General features: G+C 34.7%; 1 protein-coding gene across 1 annotated transcript in view; it reads left to right on the forward strand.

Moving 5' to 3' along the window:
* Positions 1 to 17,115: 17,115 nt before the first annotated feature.
* The window catches only part of LOC111054557 (rap guanine nucleotide exchange factor 2), a 103,579-nt gene continuing 94,296 nt past the window's right edge, over positions 17,116 to 26,398 (forward strand). Inside the window, exons 1-2 of the mRNA XM_039420002.1 lie at positions 17,116 to 18,381; positions 20,258 to 20,333. Of these exons, the coding sequence (XP_039275936.1) occupies positions 17,627 to 18,381; positions 20,258 to 20,333 (831 nt within the window). The 5' untranslated portion in view covers positions 17,116 to 17,626. The remainder of the gene's footprint in view (positions 18,382 to 20,257; positions 20,334 to 26,398) is intronic.

The raw sequence follows: 26,398 nt of genomic DNA on the forward strand, positions 1-26,398 counted from the left end.
TAATTTTTGGTTTCCCATTTTTTGTCCAAAGATGTACTGGTACGGCTTACCGTCACAAAAAATATTTTTTGTTTTCTCATTTTTTGTCCCAAGATTTACTGGTACGGCGTATCGTCACAAAAAATAACTTTTGGTTTCCCATTTTTTGTCCCAAAATGTACTGGTACAGCGTAACATCACAAAAAATAATTTTTGTTCTCTCCTTTTTTGTCCAAAGATGTACTGGTACGGCGTATCATCACAAAAAATAATTTTTGTTTCTAATTTTTTGTCCCAAGATGTACTGGTACGGCGTACCGTCACAAAAAAAATTGTTTTCTCATTTTTTGTCCCAAGATGTACTGGTACGGCGTACCGTCACAAAAAAAATTGTTTTCTCATTTTTTGTCCCAAGATGTACTGGTACGGCGTACCGTCACTAAAAACAGCATTTTTTCATAAATATAGTATTTTTCACGAGCCCCGGTAGCCTACAATATTATTCCTCTTGACTCATTGCATTATTATAGTTTATTGTTCGTGTATATCTTACTTAGTAACTCAACTATTTTAGTCCCACTACATTATTACCTTACTTGAATTACTGCAAAACTATGTAGTAGCTAACTTCTTCAATCATTTCTAATATCTGGAGTAGGCGGCACCTGATACAACGTACTCTAGTTATTAGTAGGTGTCAACACGTATGTGTCCATATGTGGTGTGTTATACGAGTATGTAGGAGTCAGTAAGAGAGAGTGTGAATGAGTGTAGAGAGAGAGAGAGAGAGAGAGAGAGAGAGAGAGAGTGTGAGAGAGTAAGTGAGAGGGTGAGAGAGAGACAGTGAGTGAGCGTGTTTGTGTGAGTATGCTGCTTTTGGTTTGGAGTCGTCCACAATCAGAAAGCCATGCTATATCGTGTAGTGTTGTTGTTTGAATCTACCTGTTGACTACTGAATGTGTAGCTATAACAGGTGGAAATAAGCTCTTACAACGTTACTACTCAACTTGTATTAGCTTTTGGAAGAGATTGACCTTTTGGTTGTGTTGTTTATTGGCTGTTTCAAACTGATTAATATCTGAAATAATTATTACGTATAATGTTGGTGTTGTGCGTTTTGGTAGTATTATTTATTAGTTGTTTCAAACTGATTAATGTATTAATCTATGGTTAAATAAAGAGAACAAAATGTTGCTTTAAATAAGCCGTCGGTCCCGGCTGCCTAAAAAGCAGTCGTTAGGTCATGTCAGAGGCCCTGAAATTGATCAGTTGCGACCTGAAAACTCGATAGCGAAAAATCTGCGCCAGCCAGGTCACTCGGTATTATTATTATAAATACAGAGAATAAAATGCTGCTTCAATTTCCCCTATTTTAGAACCCATTACAAACCTGATAGAATTGTAAAACCGAGAGTTTACAATGTGAAGGTAGTTTCACTAAAATACTTTTTCATTAATTTTTACTGTTGCACATTTATTCTAGGAGGTTCATTTTTTACGTTTATTGGGCGTTCAGGATCTACAATTTGAGTTTCAATGCATTAATACACTAGGACTAGATGAATAAGAAGACTTCCAAAAAACACAAGCTCATTAATACGATGTGATAATGAGAGTTTCAAGCCACATAAAAGGATGTACACTTGACTGATTCCAGTCTTCACATCACATGAAGAAGCTTTCTTCCATAATAACTGTGTAATACAATTATGAATTGAATCATTCTTCACACTCACACACACACACACAACACACGTAACGCTTTCTCTTCTTAGGCCAATCTCATTTGCAATTCTTCTTCTCATGTGAAGATGGATATCGACCAAGAAGTCTATAGAGAGATTCTTCACTTCAAACTGCCAGAATTAATTATAGTGGGCCTATTAATGCTTCCCATTCATCCAATGCTGGCATTGAGAAGACCAAAGAGATGTTCACTTCAAACTATTAGCATTACTTACAAAAAAAAAACATCAATTTTCACCAATGCTGGAGGTTTGAAATATATCTGACACTAGAATCAGAACCACTTCACATTCTTGGGAAGAAAACAATTACCTAAAAAATTGTCGAATCATAATCGAAACGCCAATCTTAAAATCTAATCATGTGATAGTATTATCAGATTCACACCAATAATTGCAACTAACGTGTAATTTGTTAATTGGGAAAGTTAAAACTATTAGTAAACTGTGACCATGACGAGACGAACAATGCTCATTTACTGGTTGTTACTTGAGGCATCATGCTATCCCTAACTACTGTAGAACAAAGCCTCAAACATTTTCACAATTAGAAGTTTAAATGAGAAGGAATCGTTGTAACAATTAAATGATTGGAATAATTTCATCTGTACTTCTGTGCAACAAGAATAATGACAATATTCACATTTACTTATGTACGAAAAGTACAATGACTACATGGATGTCTAGTTTTCTGCTTGAAATAAGTTATGTTTTCCACAAATCTTTGGTTGAAGTGTTATGTCAACGGGATAGAAAGATAGCCTAGTAGCTTTCATATCAATTTGGATCCATTTCATGGTTTGGAATTGTATCCTATTATATTAAGCGAGCAATTTCTGTATATCTGTAAATATTTTTATATTTGGTTATTTATATTCATTTATGTGGTTATTTATGTCCAACGGATCTCGAAAACGGCCCTACGATTTTCACGAAATTTGGAAGGTTTATGATATAAAACTTCGATTGCACTAGGTCTCATCCCTGTGAAAACTCGCTGAACGACATTAAAAGGAAAATTCATCCTTGTTAAAACAGCTGAGACTTTCGTGGATAGTAAAAAAGTGAGTGAGAGAGTGCGTCTGTGTGGAAAATCAAATATCACATCCCCGAAATTCATAAGCTGAAGTACAACCGTAAAATATAAACACGATCATTTTAAAGAATTGTGTTTTGTTTAACAATAAATAAAAATAACGAGCGAAGCTCGGTCCCGGCTGCCTAAAAAGCAGTCGTTAGGTCATGTCAGAGGCCCTGAAATTGATCAGTTGCGACCTGAAAACTCGATAGCGAAAAATCTGCGCCAGCCAGGTCACTCGGTATTATTATTATAAATACAGAGAATAAAATGCTGCTTCAATTTCCCCTATTTTAGAACCCATTACAAACCTGATAGAATTGTAAAACCGAGAGTTTACAATGTGAAGGTAGTTTCACTAAAATACTTTTTCATTAATTTTTACTGTTGCACATTTATTCTAGGAGGTTCATTTTTTACGTTTATTGGGCGTTCAGGATCTACAATTTGAGTTTCAATGCATTAATACACTAGGACTAGATGAATAAGAAGACTTCCAAAAAACACAAGCTCATTAATACGATGTGATAATGAGAGTTTCAAGCCACATAAAAGGATGTACACTTGACTGATTCCAGTCTTCACATCACATGAAGAAGCTTTCTTCCATAATAACTGTGTAATACAATTATGAATTGAATCATTCTTCACACTCACACACACACACACACAACACACGTAACGCTTTCTCTTCTTAGGCCAATCTCATTTGCAATTCTTCTTCTCATGTGAAGATGGATATCGACCAAGAAGTCTATAGAGAGATTCTTCACTTCAAACTGCCAGAATTAATTATAGTGGGCCTATTAATGCTTCCCATTCATCCAATGCTGGCATTGAGAAGACCAAAGAGATGTTCACTTCAAACTATTAGCATTACTTACAAAAAAAAAACATCAATTTTCACCAATGCTGGAGGTTTGAAATATATCTGACACTAGAATCAGAACCACTTCACATTCTTGGGAAGAAAACAATTACCTAAAAAATTGTCGAATCATAATCGAAACGCCAATCTTAAAATCTAATCATGTGATAGTATTATCAGATTCACACCAATAATTGCAACTAACGTGTAATTTGTTAATTGGGAAAGTTAAAACTATTAGTAAACTGTGACCATGACGAGACGAACAATGCTCATTTACTGGTTGTTACTTGAGGCATCATGCTATCCCTAACTACTGTAGAACAAAGCCATACGTCGACGCGCAATTAAAAAAGGAACATACCTGTCAAATTTCATGAAAATTTATTACCGCGTTTCGCTGTAAATGCGCTACATATAAACATTTAAACATTCAAAGATTTAAACATTCAAACATTTAAAACATTCAAACATTCAAACATTCAAACATTTAAACATTTAAACATTAAGAGAATGCCAAACCGTCGACTTGAATCTTAGACCTCACTTCGCTCGGTCAATTATACGTATTTAAATAAGTAATCTATTTAAAATAATAATATTTACTTAATTTTTGATTTAACAGTTGCCTATGATAGTGATTTGTTCAATTTTTCAATTAATTACTGTCATGTTTCTCATTAACAATTTACTTTTATGTATAAAATGCAGTACTTGAATGATATTTTTCTTTCTGATTTACTTTTAACACAGTAGTTCACATTGTAATTTTTCATAGCTTTTAAAGGTCAATTCCAATCTTCTGAATTTTTCTTTCGCCTTAATTCATCCTAATTAGATGAGGAACTAATGATAATTGCATCTTATTCCAAGAAATATATTTTTAAAGGTTTTGATTTCGGTTTGGTATTTTATTGATTCATACAATAAGTAGGCCTACATCATGAAAATGATAGGTAGAGGAAAATATGAGGTAACCTTGTGCTATTCCTCTCCTAAATTACAAGTCTTGTTAATTGCTTGAAAGTTAACTTCCAATATTAGACTATCTCAATATAGTGTCATTTTAATATCCCAAACTTCCAATTTTGAACAAACATCTGAACTGTCTGTTTCTGATTTGATAGCTATTATCGTTCAAGCTCCTAATCTTTCATTATTCGTTATCGTATCGTTCGATCTCCACTGCTATTGGTTACCCTCTCCTGCTGTTGAATGGGAGGTTACCGTTCTAACTAGACAGCCAATCACAGCTCAGTATCTCATCCAATGGGAACCGTTTATTTTGTCGGTCACTTTCTCCTGCCCAATACTCAGCCATTTTGTTGTCCATATCACCTTACTTTTGATTCTTTGTAGAAGGGCCTTGAGAATTTTAAAAGAAGTTCCAATTGATTATTGTCTTTGCTAATTTAGAATTTCTTCACTAACGCTGTGATTTTGAAGAATTTGTATTTGACAGTTCAAACTAGTTCTCTGTGAATATTGTGACTTATTAGAATTTCTTCAATAATGTTGTCATTTTAAAGAAGTTCTCCATTAGTGATGTCATTTTAGAAAAGTCTTCCATGAAAATTGTAACTTGAAACTTGTTGTTTTTCTAATGCTGTCATTGTCATTGCTGTTTTTCTAATGATGTCATTTTAGAAGTCTTCCATGAAAATTGATACTTTAAAGATGTTTTTTTTTTCTAATGCTATCATCAGTTTATTGTGAAGTTCACAGTGTATATAGTTGAAAATCTTTGCCCATCCTCAAAATCCAAGCGCAAAGTCAAAGTATTGATTTGAAAGTGTGTTCTAGGCCATTATAAGAATGACATCACGCAATACATGAATGTTGAAAAAAAGAAAAGGCTAGGTTATTTAGAGGTGGAACACGCACTTTGGCACTCACCTTTGTTGGAAAATTAAAGTTTACTTTGTCACTAACAAGTTAATAAACTTTCTTGTCTGGTTTCCTCTAAGAAGAGAGTACATGCCACTCGAGTTGATTATACGCTCTACATATCAAATTTTTGATGTGATTTTTTTACTAAAATTGAATTGAACTAAATATCATAACCCTCTGATACGATTTATTAAGAATTTCGTATGTTTTGTCACATTATTTTCTATGTTTTCATGAACTGCAATAGCTGTGAAATTATTTTTTCTTCTTAAATAAAATGGAATTAAAGATCATATCTTCTGTTTAGATTTTAGATTTTCCGTATGTTTTTGTCACATTATTTCCCTGTTTCTATGAACTGCAATAGCAACTCAATTTATGCAGTACTTTATGAAAGTACATCCTTACAGGGTAGCTGTGAAAATATGAATAACACAAATGGATATTGTCAACCACTAGGTATAAAAGTGATTGAGACAATTTTATTTATATTTGTGTTTTTCATTACGGAAAAGTATACAACATCACACACAATTCAACTGAAATGTTGAAATGAATTAAAAAAATCTTTATCCATAAAACATGTAAAAATACATATGAATAGTGTCACAGAACTTTAATGTAGCCTAAATACTAATTAAAAACAAATGTCATACACATTAATATTATTATCAAATTCCTGTAACGAATACAATGATAAGCCTACTAAATATTCCTTCAATTCAATACCAAACCTTTTAATATATTCGAAAATTTTCAAATCGTTTGGCAATTTTGTAAAAAATGACCTTCCCCTGAAAACTGTTTTCCTCTCGAATAGGTCTAATATATGTCTTTCAGTAATAATTGTGCCGTTATGGTAGTCTGTGAGTTAGTAGCTGTAAAAGTTAAATTTTCAATGTAGGATATCATACACTATTTCAAGTAGTTCTCACAAAAGTTCTTTATAACTCACCTTTTATCATAGGCAAAGTGGCGAGCCTTATTACAATTGACATAAATTTTATCAATGACAATAGATAAATCAATTATAAATTCTATCTATTTTTGACCATAATCATAATATATCATGATTTCTGAAACTGAACTCCATTGAATCTATAGTCCGTGCAAATTCACTTCCGACTTGGGATGGACATGCGCAGCAGAGAAAGCATACAGAGGGAGGGATACAGAGGCGCGATGTTGCCGTTTTGAAGCGGCCAGTGATCTTAAATTTCTAGTGACTGTTCATGTGCTCATGCTACACATGCGAAGTTACCTGTCTGAGAGCGGTCAGACTACTGACAAATTGGCAACTGCGCTTCCACCTATTAGCATAGAGAAACAATAGCGTAAGTAGATATCCCATGGTATAGGACGTTTATGTCGCAACTTTTATTGTTATCTCAAGCAGATAGTCCACGTAGTTCTTTTTCGTGAAGCTGTGTGACGCTTGTAGTCTCTCATACTGTGCCGTTCATACACTCTTACCCCAACAAAACAGTAAAAATCGATAATAATCGACAGTAATCGGCTTGAGATAACAGTAAAAGTTGCGACATAAACGCCCTATACCATGGGATATCTACTTACGCTATTGTTTCTCTATGCTATTACTCTGTTAATCACTGTAATTGGCTGATCTCCCTCTATTTCTCTGCGCTGCATATTCCTCCAAGTCTGAAGTAAATTTGCATGTACTATAGTTGATTACGTTCTTTAATACGAAGAGTCTACAGTTTATAAACATATTTATAGACACATTCTCATACTATCCCATTCCAAAATGTCTAAATTCTATATCATAGATTCGCGCTTCTATATTTCTACATCCTACTTTTTGTACAAAATTCACTTATGCTTCAGATGCATGAAACATTTGTAGGAATTCCCTCTCATTTCCCATATGAACCCACTCCTGTCTATATTTGTAGTGTAGATGAGTGGATACTGGATACCAATTTGTAGTACAGACATGATATATATATATCATAGACTCATTTCTATATTTGTACATTCTGCAATTTCTACAAAATTCACTTATGCTTCAAATGCATGAAAAATTTGTATGCATTCCGTCTCATTTCTCATATAAAGGTGCGTACAGATATGCCCCTCCCACACGCTCCGCGCACGCTCAGTACTCGCTCCGCGCACGCTCCGCACTCGCTCCAATGATGATTGATCATGAACGTTACGGGAGATGTTAGCTCTTTTCGTGTTCCACTTTTGCTCCCCGGTCGATCATCAATCGCTCTGCTCGAGTGACGTTCGATTGCGGAGCAGAGCGAAAGTCTGTATGCACCTTTATATGCTATCTGTCTTCTATAATAATTATGGTCACTAGAATTCTTCTATTTTAAAAGCAGAGCGAAAGTCTGTACGCACCTTAAGCCTACTCTTGTAGTGTAGACGATTGTATACTGGATTCAAATTTGAAGTACAGCCATTGACTTGAATCTACAGTGGTGGGAAAAGAGAGTTGGCAACTATGCCGTCCTATCATTGTCACTGACTTTCAACGAGAATTTTACTATAGTGAGGTCCACTTTATAATGACAGTATTTGATCAACTTTGGTATTGCTATCCTTGTCTATCATTCGACAAAGCCGGTGGTACTATCCTTTTCTAGGTCCAAAACGATGACAATTATGTTTTTGACAGTGTAGAAATATAATTAGTTAATGCTGAGAATCGGCATCGCTATTCTTCTATCTTCATTCACTGCCATTATAACGTGGACCACACTATAGTGTAGACGATTGTATACTGGATTCAAATTTGAAGTACAGCCACCCACTTGAATACATAGTGGTGGGAGAAGAGAATTGTCAACTATGCCGTTCTATCATTGTCAATCACTTTCAACGTGAATTTTACTAGAGATTTAAGTTTGTAGTACAGCCATTGGAGACAGCCATAGCTCACTAGCCAATCACAAAGCAGCAGCTTACAGGCTCACACTTGAGTGTAGTACCATAGAGAAACAATAGCGTAAGTAGATATCCCATGGTATAGGGCGTTTATGTCGCAACTTTTACTGTTATCCCAAGCCAATAGTTCACGTAGTTGTTTCCTATGCAGCTGTGTGATGCTGGTAGTCTCTCAAATTGTGCCGTTCATACACTTTAACCCCAACAGAACAGTAAAAATCGACAATAGACAGTAATCACACCCTAACACTAAGCCCATGGTTTTTTATATTTGTAACATTTTATTGTGTTTTATATGTTTCGTAAATCTTTGTAATTTTGTTTTGTCTTGTTTTGTGTGTTTTTAATAAATTGAATTGGAAAAAAAATCGGCTTGAGATAACAGTAAAAGTTGCGACATAAATTCCCCATACCATGGGATATCTACTCACACTATTGTTTCTCTATGGTAGTACCCTCTCTTCCAGTTTTAGAGGCTCCATTCAAAAACATCAGAAATGTTGATATTACGCATTTTCTACTTGCATTCACCACCAACCCACTTTAGGTCAATTTTACTAGAGTGTGATTCACTTCATACTGTCAGTATTAGTTTAATGGAAAGTATTGATTTTACTTATGGGGAAATGATGCCAGCTTTAAGTGAATCCAACTCAAAGTTACACATTGAATAACACACATGTTTGCGCGCCAACTTGACGTGAAATTTTCACATTCACATGGTTTCCCGGTTGAAGAGTGGGGAGGTTAAATTTGGCTGATGAAATAAGCATTTAATTGGGTTCCACGTGGTTGAGGGGGGTTGGTTTAACGTGTGCCCTTTGTTTGCTTTTGATGTGTGGAACAATAGTAGGGGGGGCTGCGTTATTGTGGGGGGGAGAACAGTGTGCACAAAGTAGGTTGTTCAGCGAGGGGGGGGGGGGTTAAAAGCACAATATATTGGGCTCTGTGAGTGTTGTGATTGTGAAATGGTTTGGGGTGGGGGAGAAAATGTGAGTTTGTTGGTGATGTGGTGGGAGTGAGAGGGGTTTAGGGTTGAAAGAATGTGTGTTAGAGTAAGAGAGGCCGATGAAGTGTGGAAAATTGTATTAAGAGATGAAAATAGAACGTGCTATCAAAATTGTTAAAGTTGATGAAATAGGAACTTCTGTGTAGTATTCTACGGTAGTAAAATGTAGTATGAAAAGTGAAAGGTTGTTGTTATGGAAAATACAGCACTGTATGTGGATAGTATTCGATTGATGAAACAATCAATATCATGCCATAATATGTTCAATACATATGTTCATCAATGACTATTTTAGGTATAAATTTGATCAAAATCGTTGGAGCCATTTTCGAGAAAATCGCGAAAAACCCTGTTTTTACAACATTTTCGCCATTTTAGCCGCCATCTTGAATTACATTTGAACGAAATTGTTCGTGTCGGATCCTTATATTGTGAGGACCTCAAGTTCCAAATTTGAAGTCATTCCGTTAATTGAGAGATGAGATATCGTGTACACTGACACATATCTACATACAAACCAATACCCAAAAACCACTTTTTTGGACTCAGGGACCTTGAAACATATAGAAATTTAGAAATTGGGGTACCTTAATTTTTTTCGGAAAGCAATACTTTCCTTACCTATGGTAATAGGGCAAGGAAAGTAATAATATTCTGTTACCAAATAATAAAATGTCCGAAAAAATAGGTTATGCTCTTACTGAGTCTGGTGACAGTTGCCAGGTAGAATCTCTCAAAAAATTTAATAATTCTCCGAGTTATGTAATAGATTCAACAAACTGAAAGTAAAACTTTGATTTACCGCAGTCTCACTTGAACCAGGTACTATCTTGAGACGGGGACTATAGCAAGGTCCACGTTATAATGGCAGTGGAGAAAAATAGGAGGACAACATTGCCGATTCTCTGCCTTGCCACTGCCTTCTATAGAACAGGAAAGCTGATAACTTCTGTAAATTCTTGTAAAAAATGTTCAATTATATTTTATTTGTCAACAAAAATTTGTTTTGTGTGTTTTTAATAAATTGAATTGGAAAAAAAATCGGCTTGAGATAACAGTAAAAGTTGCGACATAAATTCCCCATACCATGGGATATCTACTCACACTATTGTTTCTCTATGGTAGTACCCTCTCTTCCAGTTTTAGAGGCTCCATTCAAAAACATCAGAAATGTTGATATTACGCATTTTCTACTTGCATTCACCACCAACCCACTTTAGGTCAATTTTACTAGAGTGTGATTCACTTCATACTGTCAGTATTAGTTTAATGGAAAGTATTGATTTTACTTATGGGGAAATGATGCCAGCTTTAAGTGAATCCAACTCAAAGTTACACATTGAATAACACACATGTTTGCGCGCCAACTTGACGTGAAATTTTCACATTCACATGGTTTCCCGGTTGAAGAGTGGGGAGGTTAAATTTGGCTGATGAAATAAGCATTTAATTGGGTTCCACGTGGTTGAGGGGGGTTGGTTTAACGTGTGCCCTTTGTTTGCTTTTGATGTGTGGAACAATAGTAGGGGGGGCTGCGTTATTGTGGGGGGGAGAACAGTGTGCACAAAGTAGGTTGTTCAGCGAGGGGGGGGGGGGTTAAAAGCACAATATATTGGGCTCTGTGAGTGTTGTGATTGTGAAATGGTTTGGGGTGGGGGAGAAAATGTGAGTTTGTTGGTGATGTGGTGGGAGTGAGAGGGGTTTAGGGTTGAAAGAATGTGTGTTAGAGTAAGAGAGGCCGATGAAGTGTGGAAAATTGTATTAAGAGATGAAAATAGAACGTGCTATCAAAATTGTTAAAGTTGATGAAATAGGAACTTCTGTGTAGTATTCTACGGTAGTAAAATGTAGTATGAAAAGTGAAAGGTTGTTGTTATGGAAAATACAGCACTGTATGTGGATAGTATTCGATTGATGAAACAATCAATATCATGCCATAATATGTTCAATACATATGTTCATCAATGACTATTTTAGGTATAAATTTGATCAAAATCGTTGGAGCCATTTTCGAGAAAATCGCGAAAAACCCTGTTTTTACAACATTTTCGCCATTTTAGCCGCCATCTTGAATTACATTTGAACGAAATTGTTCGTGTCGGATCCTTATATTGTGAGGACCTCAAGTTCCAAATTTGAAGTCATTCCGTTAATTGAGAGATGAGATATCGTGTACACTGACACATATCTACATACAAACCAATACCCAAAAACCACTTTTTTGGACTCAGGGACCTTGAAACATATAGAAATTTAGAAATTGGGGTACCTTAATTTTTTTCGGAAAGCAATACTTTCCTTACCTATGGTAATAGGGCAAGGAAAGTAATAATATTCTGTTACCAAATAATAAAATGTCCGAAAAAATAGGTTATGCTCTTACTGAGTCTGGTGACAGTTGCCAGGTAGAATCTCTCAAAAAATTTAATAATTCTCCGAGTTATGTAATAGATTCAACAAACTGAAAGTAAAACTTTGATTTACCGCAGTCTCACTTGAACCAGGTACTATCTTGAGACGGGGACTATAGCAAGGTCCACGTTATAATGGCAGTGGAGAAAAATAGGAGGACAACATTGCCGATTCTCTGCCTTGCCACTGCCTTCTATAGAACAGGAAAGCTGATAACTTCTGTAAATTCTTGTAAAAAATGTTCAATTATATTTTATTTGTCAACAAAAAATTTTTTTTATGAATTACAGTAATAATACATTTTCATAATTGAGATTGAATATTTTGTGAACTAATTCACAAAGATACTGGTAGTAGTAACTTCTGTAAATTCTTGTAAAAATTATCAATCATTTTTTATTTGTCAAGAAAATAAATTTTTAAATGAATTACAGCAATAATAAATTTCCATAATTGAGATTAGATATTTTGTTAACTAATTATAGTTTTACATTGTTGAAGAAGCGATCTGGAAACGTTACGGAGATAGAGAAGAATCTTTTTGTGTAGTTGAGAAGTTGATATTGTTGTAATTATTCATATTGAATGAAAAATACTAAGAAATTGGTAAAAACTACAGATTTAGGCCGGTTTCGGTTATTACACCATTGTCAATCTCTGATAAACTAAAACTAAATACAAGAGCAGCAGAATTTATACTAGTAGGCGAGTACTGCTATTGGTCAATGGCATGAACGCCTGCCATTGGCCCAGCTAGACAGTCTCCTCCCAGTCAACAGTGTGACAAAATGGCGGCTTGAATCGCCATGATAACAAAATTTACTTTCAGTAAAAATTAAGAACCAAGATAACAAGTGTGAAAGATAACTCTGTGGTTTTTGACAATTTCTTAGTATTTTTCATTCAATAGAGAAGAATAGTGCTATGTGCGTTGTCGATTGATAGACAAGGATAGCTTGATCAAATACTGCTATTATCACGTGGAGCTCACTACAGCCACTATAAATCTCCCAACAAATTTAATTATTTCGTTCCATTATTTCGCCAAATCAATCCCGTTGAAGTAAAATCAATAGGCCTAACTGGAGTAACCGTTATCGTATATCCGCACCATAGATTTGTTTGTTTGTAGCTGATTATCACAACAAAATCAATCATTTTCCATGGCTAAAATAATGCTATCAATAATTTCCACTGATTACCGTCATTGGGTATTGTTATACCACATGGTAAAATGCTATCAATAATTTCCACTGATTACCGTCATTGGGTATTCCGCTATTGTTGAGTATCTCAACATATTCAAAACTTCCGATTTATTTCTCAGAATCAACAGGATATGATTGACATAATGCTTAGTTGAGATCCACTTTAAACTTTCAGTATTTCTGATAAAGAACATCATTGCTCCCCATCCAATCAATGCTGCCAGATTGAAGTGAATCTAAAATCAGTAATTGTCCAGTGTTGCTGTTATCCTATTCCAACATGTTTTGTTGAAATATTTGACGATTATTTCATTCAAATTATTGTTGGTTACTCCACTCACTCTCAAGGGTGTTTCTCTGTATTGCGATAGATAGCTGTTTCTTTTGTCTACGTTCGTTCATCCGAAATTATTGTCCACTCATTTGCTCTGCTTTGTGTTCTATATTCTTTCTCTCTCTCTCTCTCTCTATTCACATGTTTTCGTTCTCTTTATCATTTCATTCGCATAGTTGGCCTCACACGATTCGTTCAATAGAGGTCGGTAATTATTAGTTGTTCTTTGTGTCAGAAAACTGTGCTTTGTTTTCGATTGATATTGTGTTGTTCTCAATTGATATTGTTGCAAATGATTGAATACGTCAATTGAGAGTCCGGTATGAGTGCGTTTTATTGACGTGTAGGTGTAGATCTGCCCTTTGTTTTGTTTGTGGTAATTTTTATTAGTCTCCCGTGGTTTCAGTTATTCAGGTATCAGGTATTCCCATAGCTGTGGGAATCAGCGTAGATTGATGAATTTTTGTTGAAATTGATGAATATTTGTTCAAATTCATGAAATTGATAATGCAATGATAAGTTAGCTACACATACATCCATTCTTGGACGTACGTTTTTTGTCGTACTCATAAATTCTATTACTTTTAACTTTCCGGCAGTCGCGCTGTTGTAAAAAGTACAACAGTGTCAGTTTTTTTGCTGCACAAAACTATTGAATGGGGCGGTGTCAGTGAATGAGTCATCTATGCATTCCAAAACTTTCCCCCCATCACTCAACTGAGTTGCAGTATCAACCTAACAATGGTTCAGTCTTTAGGTGTCATTCAGTCGCGACAGTGCATAAGTCGCACTGTGCATAAGATAGGGAAAGACTGTCTACCGGAACTGTAAACGAACCAATAACACAGAATTGATGGCTTTGCTTGATGTACCTTGTTGGGCTATGAAATCATCCAAATGTTCATAGGCGTAAAATAATCCAAGAAGATGGAAAAAGTAATTATACAATAATTAATTAATTTCTTTTGACAGTAAACAGAGTATAAATAACACTTGGAAAATTGGATGTTGTAAAAAATACAACACGCGACTGCTCGTGTGATTGAGTAGGGCGCGACTACCGGAAGGTTAACAGATGATGTTTGTCGAGTTCATTTTAATCTGATAGAAATCATAAGGATGGCAAAAATCGTACGTCCAAAAACCGGTGTGTGTAACTGACTGTAGTCAGTCATACAATCATGTTCATTGACTGTATCTGTTTGATTAATGTGCCATTTGCACAGTGCCAGTTTAACTAAATTTAATCTTAAACTGGATTAAATCTATATCAAGTATCGTTTGTTATAATGTGATTCATTTTGAGTTTAAGCCAACAGCTGATTGAATTCAGTTTGAGCTTTCACTGTGCAAACGGCCCTAAATTATGTGAACCATATAGCCTAACTGTAAGACCAATGATTAGAATGATTGTAGTTAATGGAGCTGTTTGTGAATTCCAATACAATATTGAAAAATATTTCCCTACTTCAATAAAATTCTAATCCGTTATTCTCTAATTAATTGAGATCCAAATTCCTCCTGAGTATGATGTGAGTGTATTTGGTTCAATTCAATTTTTAGTATTTTTGATTTGTGATCGATCTAATTTGGTTGACTTTAGGTTGTCTCATCCATTAATAGGACAGTATGTAATGGATATGCTGATCTCCGTTATCTTCAATTTTCTTTGCTTTGATGAATTCAAATACAAGTTCCTCTGTATGTATGATGTACGATGTGTGTGTGTGTGAATATGTGTGTATGTTGAGTGAATGGAATTTCTTAGAATCACTGCAACTCCCAAGAGAGGCTGATAACGTTGAGTGATTTCCAGTTATTAACTCCAACCCACTCCCCAACTTTGATTCATCTCAGATGTGTTTCATTGATACAAACTTCTGTAGTAGAACATCAATCACTCATGTTTATGAATGGAAGCTACTTAGAAACTTCATCAAATCATCATGTTTAAAACTTATCCAATCAATTTATTATTGAATAATTTCAATATTGAATATTATTGAACGAATTCAATTTATTATTGAACAAATTCAATATTCAATATTATTGACTATACTTAATCAAACTTATTTAATCAATATTGAAGCTTTTATTTCTATTACTTAACACTCAGATAGCTTATCATGCGGATTAAGATATTTGGAATACTTGGGCGTCTCTAGCCTCGGTCAATGACAGAAGAGCTCGACCTTCATTGGTCAACAGCTTTTGGCCAATCGTAGAGCTTGACGCACACTGTTTATTCTGCTGCTTGATGTTCAAGCTACCAGTTTACTCGAGATTGATAATAACGGTGTAACAACCAAAACTTGTATGTATTTTTAAAAATGAATTAGCTGTTTTAAAAATATCTCGTCATTTTCATTGAATTGCTTTGTTAATAACATTCATTTAATATATTATATATTTATATTTGTTTATTATGTAAGTTATTGCAACATAGTAAATGTTTTTAGTATTTTTTTTAATATTCCTCAAATAGCTTAAAGCTAGAGGGATTAAAAATATATATAAATTTTGTATTCAATGAGATGTGTATTGAAATTGAAATAAATTGAAATTGAATATCTATATAATTATCTACATTTTCCAAAGTCATAGACTCTATCATTTCCATAGTTTGTTATCATATATTTCATTGACAATCACAAATAATTATTACGATGTATGATTAGCAGAAGACAACAGGCATAGCCTAAAACTGTCTGTCTTCTAAATTTTGATGAAAAGTTCCGAAAAAAGAATGAGGTTTTGTTTTTACTTATTACTTTAAAGTCTAATTTCCACTTCAAAACTAATGACTAAACTAAAAATTTCAAATTTTGATATTAAAAAACTAATTAAAAACAAAAACATTCCACTCAAATGTCTACTAATTGGAATTTTTTAGCAAGAGATGCTAGTAGACTTTCCATCAATTCCCTTTTTAACAAAAGAAGGGCAACTTATTGATTAATTGACTTTTTACCCCCAAGAATTCTCACTGTTATAAGTTTGTATCAATGGAAAATATTATTTTCCTCAACTACAATCTCCCTCAACCACCTATTTCCCAATTTACAGTTAACCGACAGTACAAATCTCCAAACAATTGATCAACTACCTGAAAGACTATGTACAAATCGCTGATGAAAATTCTGTCGAAAACGTTGCGCTACAATTTTCGTCGCCGACTGAAGATGAAGTATCGACGTATGTACGATGACTAATCGCTTTGTCGTGCGACAATTATCGCGTCGCTCTAGTGATAGTGCGATTCCGAGTTGTGTGTTACCGTGAAGTGGCGCATTATCAGTGTTGTATACCCGAAAATAAATCGCTTAGTCGCGCGTCAAATATCTAGTCGCTCATGTGAGTCACATCAGAACGCTATGTATAACGCTTAAGTTAGATCGCTACAAATTTCGCGATTCACTGGAGAAAGTGTTTCGCGACATAGCGGATTTATAGCAGCGCTTAAATTAGTTGCAAATTGTCACAAACTTAAATTAACCTGTAATAAGAGAATAATAACAACCAGAATTTTGTTTTGGTTGTTGAATTGAAGTTGATTACTGAATTTTTGAGAAACAAGATCTTTTGATTGGCTATTGGATATGATCCAATTTATGATATATCACGACTAATCATTCAAATCCATAAAATCAAGTTGCTGCATTGAATTGAGTCACACAAGTGGAAGAGATACAATTGAGATGTAAATATTGAAAATAGCTTTCAGATCCATCAATCAGGTTAACTGTTCCATTGCTTTGATTCACACAAGTGCAAGAAATACTTGTTGAGATGTAAATATTGATAATATATTTCTTGAATCTATAAAATCAAGTAACTGCTGCATTGAAATGATTCATACAAATAGAAGGGATACAAATTGAGAAGTAAATATTAAAAATAGCTCTCAAATTCATCAAATCAGGTAAACTGTTCCATTGCTTTGATTCACACAAGTGCAAGAAATACTTGTTGAGATGTAAATATTGATAATATATTTCTTGAATCTATCAAATCAAGCAATTGCTGAATTGAGTTGATACACACCAGTGATGAAATGGAAGTTGAGAAGTAGATATTGAAAATATTGCTGAATAGTAGGAGAAATGTCGTTGAAGGCGAAATATAGAGTGAAATATCGCCGCTGATATCGCCAAATACAGGGAAATTATCGCCTTGACCGGCGAGCGATGTTTAAATTCGCTCCGCAGCTTGAAGCGCGCGACAAACTACTAGTCGACGAGAAACGGTGCGCCGAAGCGGAGGAGGCCAAAATCAAACAGAAAAAGAAGAAAGAGGAGGAAGATGCTGAGGAGGCGAAACGTAAGAAGAGCGAGGAGGAGGGAGGATCAGGAGGTGGAGATGATTCGTCAAGTCCTAGGTCGCGGAGAGGTCGACAAAATCTGTTGGATCCGATCAGGAGGTGGAATTCGTTTCACAACAGTCGCGACAAGAAATCGCAGAAATCGCCGTGTGCAGCGGGGCTGCCCTACACACAGTTGAGGGACACCTCGCAGCCTCCTCCACCACCCCCTGGTCTGACGGAAAAATCCGCGCAGATTCTGGGGACATGCATAGCCAACGAACTGATCGCTTTGTCGTTGACGGGTCCGAAAAGCCCCGCCCGCAAACAGGCGTCCAGTCCGAACCTGTTGGATCCGACTGTCGGACGACGGACACGCCGGACGTCGTCAGACAGTTGTCCGCGGGATGTTGATCTGACGATCAGCAAGGAGTTTTCGTCGAGTGATCCGGATGTGGTGGGTCCGGGAGGTGCGGTCCGGGAGGGACACGTCCGGACCTGTTCATCGTCCGGTGGAGGTCCGTCGGGTGTGCGGCCGTTGGTGTGTCCCTCCCTGCGGTCGACCACTCTAGAGTTGTCCAGCTCGTTGCCTGGCGAAATGTCTCTCGATCCGAGTATGCCGCGCAGGAGGTTTTCTGTGTGGTGAGTCAATAAAATGAGTAAAGATACTGTTTTTCTCCTAGTATCATCTGTCTCTACTATTGATGTTTGATGTGTTCAGTCTACTTGTTTCTATACTGTTTATCCAGTCTAGGCGATTCCCGTTCCCCAAAGAAGAAACGGATAAGATAACACCAATATAAAACCAAGAAGCTGTACTTATTTTTTCTCTTTCCCTTTTTGTGTAGTTGAGAAGTTGATATTGTGGTAATTATTCATATTGAATGAAAAAGACTAACAAATTATCAAGAACCACAGATTTATTGATACTTGGAAAGACCGGTTTCGGTTATTACACTGGTGTAAATATATTGAATGAAAAAGATTAAGAAATTGTCAAAAACCACAGATTTATTGATACTTAGAAAGACCGGTTTCGGTTATTACACCAGTGTGTAGTCTTTTTCATGGAAAGACCGGTTTTGGTTATTACACTGGTGTAATAACCGAAACCGGTCTTTCTAAGTATCAATAAATCTGTGTTTTTTGACAATTTCCTAGTCTTTTTCATGGAAAGACCGGTTTTGGTTATTACACTGGTGTAATAACCGAAACCGATCTTTCTAAGTATCAATAAATCTGTGTTTTTTGACAATTTCTTAGTCTTTTTCATGGAAAGACCGGTTTTGGTTATTACACTGGTGTAATAACCGAAACCGGTCTTTCTAAGTATCAATAAATCTGTGTTTTCGACAATTTCTTAGTCTTTTTCATTCGAAACTGTACTTAAGTTTGTAGCGTGAATATTGATGTTGTGGAACTTTTCCATAATTGAAGAGACTTGAAATGTTGTCCACTTTATTTAAAAATAAAAATTAAGATTCTACAGAAGCATGCTTTCATGTGTGTTCACACATCATCAGCTCTAAGTTCTTTTGGTTACTTACAGCTGATGATGTATGAGCACACACGAAAGCATGCTCCTGTAAAATGTTAATTTTTTAAAAATAAAGTGGATTTTTGACAACATTTCAAGTCTCTTCAATTAAGAAACTGTACCTTCTCTAACTGTATGTCAAACTCCCAGGTTGGGGGATTTTTAGAATGTTCACCTTCTAACTACTCTAAATCGATCCCCGAAGTAGAAAATTGTCGCATATCTCATGTCATTTACTTGGCTATATCCCTTTATTGAGCATTCATTGCCTGGACCAATATTCTTTCCACGTCGATTTTTGACAATAATTTGTCATTTCTCATTAATAATAATAATAATGATAATTTATCTGGATGTTGGACGACACATCCAGAGGAGTTTATTCATAAATTCAGGAACATTACATATTATTTCTTCATACATTTTCAATAATATAACAATATTCAAGGTTTACAAAATGATACCTAACTAAATAATATATGTGTCGAGGTTATCATCAAATTAATACTAATTTATGCTACAACAGATAATACAAAAAATCTAAAACTCATTGTCTCATTCCCATCAATTTCTCTGCTAATATTCTCTTCTTTGTTATCGTTTGTGATTGTGACTTTCAATAATTTGCTAGAGTTCCATTTCCTCCAGGAAAAAGGATCGATAAATCAATACAATATTTTTTTGTGTAAAATAATTAAATATTTTATAGCCTCCACCAAAACTAAGAAAGGCTAACAGTTGGAAACAATGTTGTCATTCGCCATTACTCGTGACACTTTATGGAGTTTCAACATTTTTTTTATATTTGAATTTTGAAAATGGGTAGTGAAACAAAATTTTTCAGCAGTACAAGAGAAACATTTTTGACGCGGTTAATCGTTATATCCACAGATTTAGTAGAATGATCTGAATTCATCAAACACTTAACTTCTTCAAAATAGCTTATTTCCATTTGTAACTAATTTTGTTATCTTTTTGCAGTTTCGGAAAGCGTACTGGGGGAAGCGCTCGGAGGCCTAATGAATGCTTCGTACTGGAACCTTCCGGAATGATAGTGGTGAGTCTAATTGCATGCCTTTTCTGTTCAACTTTTTCTGCAGTTCCACACAAATGTCAACTTCCAACATTGCAGTCCACATTGCATGCCTTTACGTGGCAACATACCTATCCCAATAGTATTTCAAATTTCAATTTTACATGCATATTTCGTTCATCGACAGTGATATACATGTCACATCAGTAGTAATGATGATAGGAGGGCATTTTTGCCACTTTTCCGTTTCCACCTTCTTCTATTATAGTAAATAGCTGTGAAACTCTGACACCAGGTCTGAGCCAGCCAGGTCACTAGATTATTATTTAGCTGTGATTGGAATCATCCCGGTATATTTATTTATTTTATCTATTTATTTATTCACAATGCAAATGCCACTAATGTAATAACATTGGCAGATAAAATAATAAGGAAAAATAATAAAGTCACGGCATAATAAAGGGCGGCATGTTTGGCGATAATTTATTCTCTTCTTGCACTGCCTTCTATAGTGGATAGCTCTGATTCAAGTCTTCCCGTTATCTGATCTGATATAAATCAATCGATTGTATAAATAAATCAATAATCAATAAATCAATCTATAATAAATCAATCTATCAATTGTTTATTCTTGTTTATTATGATCAATTCTATGTAAAATAGATGATTTTAGATGATAGATGATATAGTACCATATAGTACCATATAGTACCATATCTATAATCATCTATTATAGATGATTAATCTGTAATATAGTAGAGGTAAGAATCGACTTATACACGTACGGGATAGGAAATTCGCGAATGACGCATCATCACGTCTGAACTACTGGACTGATTAAATTGAAATTTTGCATATACGGTAGATTCTAAATTCACCGAGCATGATTATAGGCCTATTTCTTGTTTTATTTTATTTTTTTATTAAGTTAGCACAAACAATACAATGATCGGAAATGAAAATACAGGCTATTGCTCAAAACGTTTTCAATTTCTTAATTTAGTTCTAAATCGTCCAAATATTATACATAGGTTATGTCCATTTCAATTTTCTACAACAAATCACAATATGAGAATATAGATTACAATAAAACAAACAATTTTAAATTTGGATAGATTGATAGTAAAACTTTCGTAAAAACATGAAACAAACTTTAAATTCACAAAATAAAGAATATTCTTCAATATTTCAGTACGTCAAGTTTTCAGTTTGTCAAGTTTCAAGTTCGATTTGGATTACAGGTTTCCTGGTAGTGACCAATAAAATATATCTTTACATGATTTTTTAATAGATTCTCATAATTGAATTCAAATATTCTGTTTTAGTATATTTCTCCATAGCTTGAAAATGATTTGTGGAGTTTGAAAAGGATAAAGCTATCTGCTTGGACTAATGACAGACAAGGATAGCAAACCAATGTCAATCAGGTGCTGTCTTTATAACGTGACTCCATCCTCTTCCAGTTCAATTCAGTAGACATTGAATTCCTGACCCCTTCAATACAGTACGAGTCAGTACAAATTGCACGTCGCACTGTATACGATTCAACCCTCATCGAAATTAAGTGTCAATATTTCATTGCGTTCACATGAGGGTAGTAGGGTAGAGTACCGATTCTAGTCTAGTGGTTTGAACCCTAAATGAGCCCTTTATTGCAGTTTGACTGTATTTCTGTTGGGTTACAATTTCCTTAGAAGGGAAATTACGAGCTCTGTGGGTTTCTAATAGAATTCCGCATAGATTGTAGTTCGGTATGGGGGTTATCAGTCTACTGGATTGGAGATTTTAGTGTTCATTAGGATTTTCGCTTAATGGGTTCTTGTTTTGGCAAAGAAAATATCAGATCAAATTGTATTTAATTTATTACCCAAAAATTTACAATTATTTGGGGTTATCTGTGAATTGGATTGGGTATTGTACTTTCTAATAGAATTCGTGATAGATTGAAGTTTTGTATAGGGTTATCAGTCTACTGAATTGGAGATTTTAGTGTTCATTAGGATTTCCGCTTAATGGGTTCTGGTTTTGGTAAAGAAAATATCAAAACAAATCTTATTCAATTTATTAATGAAAAATTACAGTTATTTGGGGTTATCTATGTATTGGATTGGGTATTGTACTTTCTAATAGAATTCGTGATAGATTGAAGTTTTGTATAGGGTTATCAGTCTACTGAATTGGAGATTTTAGTGTTCATTAGGATCTTTGCTTAATGGGTTTTTGTATTGGTAAAGAAAATATCAAATCAAATCTTATTCAATTTATTAATCAAAAATGTACATTCATTTGGGGGCTATCTATGTACTGGATTGGGAATTTCAGTGTTTATTAGGATCTTTGCTGAATGGGTTTCAGTATCAACAAAGAAAATATGAGATCAAATTTCCAATTTATTCCTCATTAATTTTCAATTAATGAATTCTGAAGTTTGATTCAGAAATATACTTGGAACAGCCTGCACACAGGGACAATATTAGTTTCCACTAGTTGCGGTGGGAACGCGGAATTGGAAATGTCCTGTACATGGCATTTTTCAATTCCGTGTTCCCATGGCAGCTAGTGGAAGCTAGTATTGTCACCGTATGTAGGCCGGATAAAGTAATCGTACTAAAAGAATACATGATACCACAGAATACAGCAAATTATGGTAGTTTTCGCTGGTGATACTTTGTGTAGGGAAGGGGAGATTCAAAATTAGTAGCTATCAACAATATGGATATTTCAATTTCGTTGTAGTAATTGAAATGTTTGAAGAGCATTGACACATTAACCTTGAGACTAGAATTGAGATGAAAAGTGTGATCATGATATAATGTTTTTTATGTAGATAATGTATTGTACAGTGTTTTTTGTAGAATATTCTTTTTAGAGAAAGTATTTTTAAATGTATTCCAAATTTATCTAGTTTATTTATTATGAGCCCTTTATTGCAGTTTGACTGTAGTTCTGTTTGGTTACAATTTCCTTAGAAGGGAAATTACGAGCTCTGTGGCTTTCTAATAGTTTCGCTATTGCTTTCTCTAGGTTTCAGTGACTACTAAAGTCTCAAATTAAATAAAAACAATAACTGTCAACTTTGGGATAATTCTAGTAATCGAATTAAACTTAGTTGGAATTGTTGAAACATGGTTACAAAATATCTTGATCTAAACATTTTTAATAAATCTTTGTAGTCAATATTAACTACAGATAATGACTGTAGGTAGACTAAAAATTGAAATCAAACTGTAATCGTTTGAAAATAATTGTAAATTTAGTAAATGTATTCTTTGAAAACTTTCTATTCGAATTTTGGAGTCATTCATGTCAATATAACCTTTGGAAATACAGTACTACTTTCTAGCTCCAGCTATGAAAATGGCAAATGAACAGTTTTCTATGGGAATTGCAAAAAATGTTGGCTCTACCGTAAGTGGTAGACGATCGATTGGATATGGTAGTTGGCCTAGTAGACAGATCAATGGGGGACATTTTCACACGTTTCAGGATACTGTACTAAACATAGTGGGAAGACTTCTAGTCAGCGGGGAATCTGCTGGTTGAAAGAAGAGAGAGAGAGAGAGTCGCGAAAAAGAAGGAGTGAGCCTGAGGAGTTGGAGAGGATAGGAGGAAGACAAAGATAAAGCAGAAGGAAAATATGAAGTAGATGGAAAAGATAGAGTACAAGAAAAAAAGAGAGTAGATAAAAAGAAGACAGATGGTAGACGAAGAGAAAGGAGAATACTATAAGATACCGGAATAGGAAAAGAGAACATGAAGAATATATGTCTAGAAGAATATTTATATGTATAATACATACATGTCTAGTTGAAGAAGAGGGAGGATGAAAAGGAGCAGAATCAAAGAGCGGATGAAGAAGAAAAAGAAGAAGAATTGAATTGAATCGCTGCCTTTATTAGAAATCTAGGAGAGCGAAGTTAGGGCGCAGCCGGCCCTCTCTTATACTTCCATACAATTCTAGCCCTACAATTTTAGCCCTTCCATACAATTCTAAGTTACAACTAGAACAAACATCATAAAACCATAAAATAAAGTTAAAGAAAACAATAACTTCAACAAAAAAATCAACAATGAGAAAAAAATTATAAAAAGAATTAATAATTAATAAAAAAATGGGAAAAACTCTCCCAAATGAAAAAATAAAACTGCAACTTTTTTCGAATTTAAGTTCGTAAAAGGTGATTATGCAACACAAAGAAGAGAAAAGTGAATACAGTTAAGAATTTTCAGTCCAAATCCATAGATTACTCCGGTAGAAGTAAGGGAAGAAGGAAAAAAGAAGAAGGAGAAGAAGTTTGAGGAGATGTAAGGACTGGAGAAAGAGAAGAAGAAGTAGAAGAAGAAGAAGATAGTTGAGTGGTGAGGAGTAAGAAGAGGAGCAGAAGAAAGCAGGAGATGGATAAGAAGAAAAATAATAAGTGGAAGACGAAGGGGGTGATGATAAAGTAGGAGAAGAAGAAAGGAGTGCAGAAAAAGAAGAAGTGTGAGAATATGAAAGAAAAGTTAGATGAGAGTAGACGAAGGAAGAGAGAGCGGATGAGAATACAACGAAGACAGAAACATCTCAATGAGTATTCTAGAATTAGAATGAGATCCACGTTATAATGGCAAAGTATTTGACATTGTTTTGATATGCGTCTTTGTCTTTCATGCGACATAGCAGATTGCACTATTTTTTCTAGTTCCGATCCTTTTTCAAAAATGTAGAAATATGATTAATAAGCAAGGCAGAGAATTGGCAACGCTGTTCTTTCATCTTTCTTCCACGACTGTCATTATAACGTGGACCACATTATACGTAGACAGACAGAGAGAGAAAAGAGAGAGACATGTATGTGGAGAAGAAGAAGAAGCAGAAGAAGAAGAAGAAGAAGAAGAAGAAGAAGAAGCAGAAGAAGAAGAAGAAGCAAAGTAAACGACATAGTATCAGGTACACACATTTGGGTGTGATGGCATGACATGGATTCATTCTAGTTGGCAACTAGTCTTCAGGTCAGGATATGAATGTGTGCAAAATCAGCTGGAAAGGAATGAAGAGATGGAAGAATGTACCTCTGGAGAGTAACAATTATTTCATTGCCAGCAAACAATATAAATTGCAATAGGCTTTGTCAACAAATATACATTCATCCTTTGAATTTGATTGATGATTCAGTGTATAAATTGAAATTGACTTGACCTATAATATTTGGACAATTTAAGACAAAATTAGGAGATTGAAGAAGCTTTGGGCAATAGCCTGTTTTTTTCTTTTTCGACTACTTTATTGTTTACTCTATCCAATAAATAAATAAATACACAAGTATATAATGTACAATACAATAACAAATACAAAATCAGACAAAACAATTCAGTTGATACATGTTGATCAATTGAAATCAGTTGGCTAAAAACATGTTTGGGCTTATAAAATTGATATTTTCGGATGTCATATGTATTTGCTCCCAGATATTCATTTAGGCAGTGAAAAGTTTGGTTCTTCAGAATGATAAATACTGGAATACTTCAATTGTGGAGAGTAATGAATAGTATAGGGTGGATGAAGAAGGAGAAAGTGAATGATATTAGAAAGAGCATTAGGAGAAGGAAATAAAGAATGGCTGAAGTGTGGAGGTAGAAGGGGAAAGAGAATGAAGGTGAAGGTAGAAAAGAATGCATGAGGAAAGGAGAACTGGGATGTAGAAGAACAAAGAGGAGGAGAGTAAGAAAAGAACTTGTACTTAAAAGTCATGGGAAGATTAGACTAGAGTTCTTTATGTATTTACAATATTTACTGGCTTATACTCTAATTTACATTAAATGACGGTATTGCTAATTATTCAACGAATTTTACAAAGTATAAAAATTAATCAATGAGAATAAAGATCAGATAATGCAATAAGGATAACGATAATTGAACGAGCGTTAGCAAAGTTCTCACTTTTGATTTACTAGGGCCCAAAGTCGTTTTCTGTCTGGTTCGACAAGAACTTAAGAGAAAATTGATCAATCAGCTTCAAATTTTGAACATGAATTATTCGAACATTTTTACCGGACAACAAAATTGACTCACTCCTTCGTCCACTTTCAGAATATAAAAATAACATTGA

This window comes from Nilaparvata lugens, chromosome 2 (assembly GCF_014356525.2).
Source record: "Nilaparvata lugens isolate BPH chromosome 2, ASM1435652v1, whole genome shotgun sequence".
Classification (NCBI taxonomy): Eukaryota; Metazoa; Arthropoda; class Insecta; order Hemiptera; family Delphacidae; genus Nilaparvata; species Nilaparvata lugens.